This window comes from Glycine max, chromosome 12 (genome assembly GCF_000004515.6).
Source record: "Glycine max cultivar Williams 82 chromosome 12, Glycine_max_v4.0, whole genome shotgun sequence".
Lineage (NCBI taxonomy): Eukaryota > Viridiplantae > Streptophyta > Magnoliopsida > Fabales > Fabaceae > Glycine > Glycine max.
In genome coordinates this window covers 1145610-1155306 of record NC_038248.2, presented here as the reverse complement: position 1 = coordinate 1155306, position 9697 = coordinate 1145610, and the positions used below count along the sequence as shown (strand labels likewise).

Sequence of the window (9697 nt, the reverse complement as noted above, 5' to 3'; positions counted from 1 at the left end):
GATATTTTTTGGCTGACTTGGAATTTAAATTTAGTACCATCTATTGTCGTATACTCTTGCAATGATACGATAATGTAATAAAGTGCAATATTTTAAAACAATAAAAAAGACAAACAAATATTTTAATAATTAATATTGATCAATGATCAATCCAATGAATCGAATCTTCGAGTAGTTTCAAGTAATTGCTGAGAGGCTTTTAAAGGTCTATCTACCTGTAAATATATTTAAGATCAAAATAATATAATATAACAGATAATCGAAAGATGAATGCATAGGGGAAATTTTGATCCTTGGGAGGTCTCATTTTTTTAATTTTGATTTGTTACTCGACAGTCGACACGTACTAGATTTGATACATTGTGGGGTTATTTTAGAGCATCCCAACAACTCTTGCATTTCAGCCCAGAACATGTCTTATCTTAATGTATACAGTCGAAAAATCACCTTTTAAATTTTGATCCCTCAAAATATCAAGTGTAGTCACTTGTCTCATTTAAACTTTTAAATTTAATCATGGATTATCATTCATTTGAATATATAAACTAAAATCAACAAGCACAATGATCAACTGATTGTGATTATTTTAATTTAACTAGAAATTTCAAATTTAAATATTGAATAGTCTCCAGCAAAAAATACTCGTAATCTAAATAAAAAAAAATTAAAATAATTATCTCATGATCAATCACTAAAGAATATCAACTTTTAACTTATCATTACCATGAATTAAATTATAATCAAATTGTTTTGGACAGTTTACGGTATCAATAATTGATAATTATACAATTAAAACAATTTAAATAAAATTTAGTTAAAAAATAATAAAATAATAGAATACTTTCATAAATATAAAAATAAAATAATACGGATATATATATATATATATATATATATATATATATATATATTCATTTATTTTGAAATTATTCTTTCACATAAAAAAAATAAATGGCATTGATCCTATAATAACTTCACCTATAACAACTCGCACCTCTTTTAAGAATAGGCTAAAAAGTAAAAACAAATATGAAAACGGTTAATTGAATTAAAAACTTAACTTTTACTGTACAATATATACAACCAAATCAAACTTATATTTTAAATAATAAAAAATGTAAAATCCCAATTCATATAACCAGCAATTCAGCATCACATTCTTGTATTCATCTATATTATTATTGTTGTTCTATTTTGCTTTGAACAAAGTACGGCGCAAATAGGTTTTTATTCATTAAGAAATAAATTCATGGTTGAAAAAACAAAGGAATATCCAATAATTGGAGGCACGTAGCAGAAAACAATTGGAAGTGAGAAGTACCGAAGCACAAATGAAAGTGTTGGGCAATAATGGTGTGCTTACTTTTCAATAAGACGGCTTGAAAAAGAAAATAAAATTTAACAACACTTTGTTAAGTATTTTAGTGAAGTTTTAATTTAATTAAAATTAGTGTTTTATAATTAATGTAATAAATTTTGGTAAATATGTCAAACAATTACATGATCGTGATAATATATATAATCGTAATTTTAATTTTATTTTCATCTTATCCTTTAAGTATAAAATTATTTTTAAATATTCGCACAATTTTTTAATGCGCAATATTTATAAATGTATGTGAAAAAATATTTTAAAAAAGTATGTAATGATATACAAAAATGTTTTCTGAGTCATTATTAAGAAAAAAAATACAAAAAAATGAAGTATGTATATTTTATCCTAAACACTATTCATATAACAATTTTTCACACAATTTTAAACAGTGTTTGTGATTTTTCACCAATGATATTTCGTTATCAATTTATAAGAAATATCCAATACAAATATAATAATAACAATAATACTCTTATTTTTTATAGCAATAATTATGTTATTTAACTAACTTAAATTTTCTTTTTACATTTAATTTATTATACTCTTGAAAACAGCCAAATTATAGAGTAAAGTAACCTTTAAAAAATTTAAAAACTGCTAAATAGTTTATTTATTAAATAATCAAACAATTTTTTTATTAATTAAAAATTAAAAATTAACTAAAATATTTTGTTAAGCATAATATACATGAAAATAATTATTCTATTTCAGATTATGTTATTTTGTTGTAATTTATTTTTATTCTAAATCTCCACATGGGTATTAAATGTAATATTTTTGTGGGTAGTAGAAATGTATAATATTCCAAAAATAATAAGAAATCCTAACACGGAGCAACATGTACGTGGGGTAACATTCCACGTAGGAGTTAGGAAAAGGATGCTATGCTAGATTGTAGATTAGTTTCTCTTACCGGTATTACCGGTAAGATTTTCAGACGTCAACATCTCCATCACATTCAGCTTCGATAATCCAGAGGCATTCTAATGTAAATGTAAAATAATACTATAAAATATTTCAACACAAGTATATTAATGTTCTTTTTTTTTAAGAAGTATATTAATGTTCTTATTGATAATTAATAATAATTCTTGTTGTATGCTACATGCTTACCCATATATCTCCCACATTTATTAAAGTGATAATATCAAAATTTATATATATTGAATATATTCAAATAAAGAGATCAATTATATTCAAATAATGAAGATGCTAAAAAATGTCTATAAATACATTATTATTCATAAATATACCTTTTGAAACATTAATAGAAATTCAGGATAATTCAGCATCCATTTTACTAAAAAAAACTGTATGTAAATCTATTCACAACAATCAGATCATAACTAGTCTGCGAGTTTGATACGTACACAAGCTAATTTAGTTGACACAATCTTGTCAGGGTGTCTATATTTCATATTAGTTCATATTCTCTTGATACTATGTCTCATTTTGTATTCATCGTTTAATTTGGTTATTAATGAAATGAGTTAAGCTCTTTGCATTCAAAAAAAATCAATCAGACCATACGAACAAATATATATATATATATATGCCTAATTTTTCATATTCTTAAATAAATAAAAAGATTTGTTTAAGAAAAACAATTGGGTGGTGTAACTAATTACAGTAGTATGTTATTAATAATTGCTTGTATAAATACCACTATCCGTAAAAAAAACTTTAATGCGTAAAAAACTTATTATAGCTAAATTTAATTAAAAATATATAAATTTGTTTATTTACTTCATAGACACATATTCTACTTAATTTAAAAGAATTCTTTATAGAAAATAAAATGGATGAATCATCCATGCAATCTTTTAAGAGAAAAAAATTAGTATACATTGAAAATATAAAATAGTTTCACACAATCATCTAATCTATATATAACAAGTTCATTAAATTTTAAATAATTATCTTAAAAATTATATCAATAATAATTTATAATTAGATAATATTATTTTACATTGTTAATATATAATCATTAAGCTTGTATTTTAAATAAGCCTTGTGTATTTTATATGAAATAATAAATTAATATTATTTTAACTCATTTTACCCTTTTCTAAATACATCCTTACTTATAAAAATCTTTATATTTTTTTCAACTGTGAATTCATGATAGTGTATTGGTGCTGTACGTATTCACCACGTGTCACTTTATGAATCATGTGATATTTATTGAAGCAGTTTCGATACGGGCATCTTGCTATTTCGATGAAAGAATCTCATAAAGTAGTGAATCGATCGAAAGCGTAGAGATTGACATGAAATTTACACGCATATGTAGTACTTTATTTTTTTAAGGAGTTAAAAGGAGGAATTAAAGGAAATGCACGAAGTATATTACAAATTGTGCACTTTTTTTACATATCGTGTAACTTTATTAATTAAATTACAACATTTCAACTATAGCTTTACAAATAATCTCGTTGTATTAGCATTTAATGTTGTGTTTGGCCACGGTTATGTAACGACTATTGTTAAAGAATTATACAATCTTGAATTGTTCATCTCTTGCGTGGTCTTGCCAAACTCTTGCAGCTACAACAGAAAACTTAACAAAGGAAATTAAATACTTACTGTTGCAACATTTGGAGTTAAATTGAGGATCTATGTGCGAAAAACAGCAACACACCAAGCATGTACAGTTGATTCTGAGTGTTTTATTTTTCTGATAATACAACATGCTCTGTGTATTTTTAACATTTTAAAAAGAAAATAAAAATGTAAAAATATCATAGTATAAAATCTGAATATTAAGAATGAGGAGCCGTGAAGCAACAAACACACCAATACATTTCGTGTGTTTGTTGTTGCTATACAGTTCAGCAGTATACTGTTTTTCATAAGAAGCCAAGTTCCAAAAGCATACTAAAAGAGAAGCAAAAGCCATTTAATTTTGGCACTTTAAAGTTTAACCTCTTGTCCACCAGCCAAACAAGACATGCACTTTCAACTTTGAAAGGACAAGGACACGATCATGTACCAAACCAAGAGAATATAATTAATACCCATCATGAGTTCATAATATTTTTTTATTGTCTAATTTGATTCTATTGCTCTACAATTCCTTTCTACAAGCCACTATGTACATTTAGCATCACATATCAACATAAAGTACTCCCCACTCTGTTATATTATTACTTACTTTTTGACACATTTTTCATCCTATTTTTTTGTCTTATACAAGATAAAGCAGTAGTTCCCAACACCGGCCTCAGTGACAGGGCACAGGTATTGCAACTACATAAAATATATATGGAGCATAGTTTTTTTTTTTTTTTTTCTGAGGGTGCCACCCAAGGAAGTGGTAACAACTGCTGTATCTTTTTGGCATAAATATTGATTGGTAAGTGACAGAAAACCACTATACAACATTAGTATTCTATAATAAGCCCTCCACCCATTGGAGCTCTATGTGGAATTCCTTTTCTTCTCTTGGCAGTTCTGTAATTAACCACTGTTGGTGGTGGTGTTGAGGGTGTAAAGCTATGGATTTTGTTTCTGGCACTTGCATTGCTTATTATGCCATTTACTGATTCTTCACCATCAGACCCATCTGCCTCACTTAACATTTTCTTCTTCCGGAACTTTTTGGAGGTTCCAACAATCTGAGAAGAAAATTCAAAAGTTGAAGAGATCACTCATTCGTATCCAACTGTTCTCATCATCATTTTTCTTACTTTTTCAAAGCGGGCATAAAAAGTACAACTATAATGTTACATACTTTATACAGCAAAAAAGTAGGAGGTAGTTACAATTTACAAAGGTTATACTTTACAACATACAACATTTCTTAAAAAAATAGGAAATCTATACATCATATTTTGTTACAACTAATGTAATTCAAAGATGTAGTTAAGATTAGGATTTCCATTTACATAGATAAAAAATTGAGTTTATCCATAAATAAATATACCTTGCAACCAAGAGAGCAGAAGTTGAAGGAATCAAGGAGGCTGCGTTCACAGACTTGGCAGGTATTGGTGACCCCTTTTCCAGGTCTAGGTTGGGGCCTTTCATTTAAGAACACAATCTTGGCACTGTTTATAATGTAAGTTTGGACCCCTGTTATGTCCAGAAATTTCTGTATCTCAGACACCCTTATCACATCATGGTACGAAGACCTCCTTATCTTTGAAAATTAATAAAATTTTAAAAGAAAATAGAAAAAAATCGTCATCAGATGATAATAACCACATTATTTATTCTAGCTGGAAGAAAATACCGAAATTAATAAAATCAACAAAATTATCTATCTAGGCAGAACCAACTGATCATATAATTGAGTGATAAACAATTTTTCAATGATAAAAAAAAACACTATTCAACTCTGACTTGGGAAGACTGCAGATTCAGCATTAAATGGCACGTGTAACCGATAAAACCAATACAAGAGACAATTTTTTTTGGACCGATCAAAAGGGTTTGGATCCAAAGTCCTAAAAATGTAGGAACAAGCTACAAAATATGATTATACACAACCAAATCCTTGATTTTTGACCGTTTGGATTCAAATCCCTGCAGAATTGGATCAAATTGAGTGATAGAAAATGGAACATCAAAGCACAATTCCTTTTTTTTTTTTTCTGTTAAATATGGTACCTGAATTATTCTGTGTTCTTTGTGGGAAGCGAGACATGCAGAGCAAAGGGCTCCATTCACACAGTCCAAGCAATACATATTGCATTCACTCTTGTGGGAATCTGCGTGGACTTTGCATTGAACAAAGAAACGTGTCTTGAGAAGTGGCTGCAGCCATGAAGGCCACTTGTTTTCTTCTTCTTTTTCTCTCACAACACCTTCTTCTCCATTGAAACCTCCCTGATCCCATAGACCCAGAAACAAAAAAAAACACACAAAATTGTCAATTGGTAAATAATTGAAGACAAGCACAGAATAATAAAAATAAACACCAAAAGGGTTGATTGAGGTTTTTTTTATAAAAAAAAAAAGAACAACATCATGTGTGTTGTATATGAGAGGGTGGTTGGATATTTGATATATGCATTGATTGAGTGGTATCGTATTATTACTAACCATAATTGATGTTGCTGTTCCTTTGGATTTGTCTTATGGTGGGGTATTTTGATCCTCTTCCTGTAAGATAGCAAAGCAAGAGAGTGGTAATTCGGAGGCAGAAAGAAGAAGATAAAAAAAAGAGAACTTTCTGTAATAAGTGGTGAAACTAGTTGAGTTGAGAGAGAGAGAAGAGAAAAAGGTTGGAAGAAGGAAGTGGGGGTATAGTTTTGTAGTGGCGGGTGATGGAGGGTAAAGCGAAGCAAGTGCCAGTGAGTGCCAAGTGCTTATTGTGTTGCTCTTCAAAGTCCAAACCAAACCTCGCTCCGAACCCAAACCTACGACGAGGATGCGTTTTCTTCAGGGAACTCGCCGGGTGTCATGTGGTCACCTTCCGTTTTATTCGTTAATTTATTTGTTTCCCTATTTTCTTAATATCTGCATTTCCTCTCATGGCTACAGCATTTTTTTGTGAACTAGCTTTTTTTATATATTTGGCAATATCATCATACTATTTTCTTAATTTGAAGTCAATTATTATGGGGCTTTTGTTTATTTGGAAGCTTTTTTTTTATTAATATTTTATAACAATTTTTTAAAATGAATTAATCAATTAGAGTTTATAATAATATAATACTAAACAAAAAATCATCTAACCAATTATGCTCAATAAGTTCGATTTTCAATAAGTTTTAAACTTTATTTTGAAAAGTCTAATTCAAAATAAGAAGGATTTAATAAGTTTAGTTTAAAAATTTAAGTTTCAAAAAATAGTAATATATAATAAAATTATTTTAATGTATGTAGTTAGAATAAAAGATTGATATCAAAATATAAATATGTCATTAAATACTAATTTTTATGTTAATTATAGTTTATTAAAAGTTGGTTGATATATTAAATATTTGATTGTTTTAATTAGATATAATGTCTACTTTAATAGTGTTTGATTGATAATTAATTGGTTTATTAAGTATATTTAGTTTCAAAATTTATTTAATAAAATACATACTACCATTTTTTTAGGTTAGTTAAATAAAAAAAATTATCATTCTACTTATGATTTTTTCTCCTTTTATTTTTCAGTTCAATTACTTTACAACAAAAAAATATCTATAGAAAATTTGAAAAAAATATATAAACGATTAAGAAAATTACCGTGAATATATATTTTTTATTTAATTAAATCCTTAAATTTTATATGAATTTTTATTTTATATAATACCTTAATTATTTATTAGTTTTTATGGAATAGTTTATGTAATTATAATAATCAATTATTATGCGGTCAAAATAATAAATAAAATATTTTATTTATTAATTGTGATATATTTAAAACATTAAAATCATGCAATCAACTAAATCATATACACGTGTAAAATATAAAAAAATATACATGCAAATCATAATAAATATATTTAGTTAACAAGGTACTAATTTTATTGCTACTAAAATGGCTTCAATCAATTTGTATTATCCCAGATCATGAATACAAATGAAAAAATTGAACAAAATTAATTTTTTAAAAAAGAAAATAGAAAAATAACATGAAAAATATTACTAAAGTAATAACAACAATTTTTTGAAATATGTGTGTATATAAAAATATATTTAAATATTTATTGATATATTTATTAAGATATATTTATTAAAATTTAAACTAAATAATTAATAATATATTAAAAATTCAAATAACATAAAAACTATTTCTGTAAATTATAAAATGTAAATTTGATATCAGTGTAAGACAAGGAAAACTAAACTAGTTAGTTTTAAACATATTCTTTGTAAAATCAAATTTTAAGACTAAATGAATCAATTTAATTTTCAAATTTTAATTTTTTTTTGAAGGATTAGTTTCAAACATTTTTTTTAACATAATTACTCTTTTTTGTGTTTTGGGTAGACATGTATTCATAAAAGAAATGTAAAGAAATTTCGTCAATATTTTATTCATCTTAATAACAAATTTTCTAAAAAAATTTATGAATTCTTCCTTTACATGTCCCTCTCTCATCTAGAGTGATGAGTGATCACCTAGGTGATTCTTTATATTTCAAGATTATCTATTTATAAATCTAGATCTAGATCTTAATCTTAAAAGAATAAATAAGTCTCTAATTTATAAATAATACCCTTAAATATAAATAATGTTATTGAGATAAGATAATATTATTTCAAATTTGAACAATATCTTATAGAATTAAAATTATAAATTTAAATTATTTCTCTCGTGTGATTTTGATACTATCATTGTATATTTTTTAATAGACTGTGTGGGAATCTCATGCTTGATTGCTATTGAAGTTTATCTAATTCAATCATGATCTATTTTTAATTTACTGTCATTATCTTTCAACCATATTTTATCAACAATTTCATTTAATTCGGTGATGAGAAGTGTGTAACATATCTTGAATATTTGTGTTTTAATTTTAGACTCATAAATTTAATTCCTTTGAATATTATGATTGCAGTGATATAACGGAAATGTATTGATCCAAAAATTAAACCATTTTGATTTAATTTAAATTTCAAATATAATCGTATTAATAAATCATGTTGTTAGGTGGATTCTGGTCAGACTCGACTCGATTCACCTTATTTTCAAATTTAGTCGAATAGTGTTTTTTTTTTTGGGTTGAAATCATGATATCCATGAAATATGAACACAGATAGTTCTCCTTTTTTTGAAGACTAACGTGCGTACAGGACGAGCGGAGGAGAAAATTGAATAATTTGTTCATAGAACCTATTAAATTGTATTATTTTAGAATCATATAAGAATTGTTATAATAACAAATTGTCTACTTAACTTGGCTAAAACCTCGTAACCTCATTAACAAAACAAAACCTCTAACCTTAGTATATATGTTAATTGTCATATCACAACGAGTCAATGATCACTAGGAATTGAGTTCAAGCTCGGTAGACAAAAACTTATAACTTTGGTATTGTAATTTTTTGGGGAGATATTAACTATGAAGTATTATATTCTTAGTATCTTAAAATAATTATTGTCATAAGTTATTTTACGCAGACAAATTTTTTTTACAAATTAATCTTATATTATTATTAATATATTTATAGGTTTTATAGTGTATCATTAATATTATAAAAAATATAAGAAAAAAAATAATTAATGTTATATTAACAAACTAAAATAATAATTATTTTGAGATATATTTTTTCTTACATGAAAATTATTTATAATAGAACGGAAGGATTATTCTTTTTCATATGATTTTAAGTGTTACAAACTTTCAGCTATCATTAAATTTGAAGTCGACAGCGTTA

At 26.0% G+C, this 9697-nt stretch overlaps 1 protein-coding gene across 1 annotated transcript; it reads right to left on the bottom strand.

Annotated features, from left to right (window-relative positions):
- Positions 1 to 4398: 4398 nt before the first annotated feature.
- Positions 4399 to 6899, bottom strand: LOC100810757 (protein RGF1 INDUCIBLE TRANSCRIPTION FACTOR 1). The gene is made up of 4 exons (XM_003540036.5): positions 6422 to 6899; positions 5987 to 6205; positions 5301 to 5516; positions 4399 to 4992 (listed from the first exon to the last, which is right to left on the bottom strand). The coding sequence occupies exons 1-4, from the start codon at positions 6422 to 6424 to the stop codon at positions 4759 to 4761; spliced, it is 672 nt and encodes a 223-aa protein (XP_003540084.1). The 5' UTR covers positions 6425 to 6899; the 3' UTR covers positions 4399 to 4758.
- Between the last annotated feature and the right edge of the window lie 2798 nt (positions 6900 to 9697).

Excerpts from the sequence above, each read along its gene's own strand:
- LOC100810757 (XM_003540036.5), bottom strand. Across the intron at positions 5,517-5,986 it reads AAGAACACAGAATAATTCAG|ATAAGGAGGTCTTCGTACCA; the intron begins GTACCATATTTA and ends TAATTTTCAAAG. Across the intron at positions 4,993-5,300 it reads TCTGCTCTCTTGGTTGCAAG|ATTGTTGGAACCTCCAAAAA; the intron begins GTATATTTATTT and ends TTTTCTTCTCAG.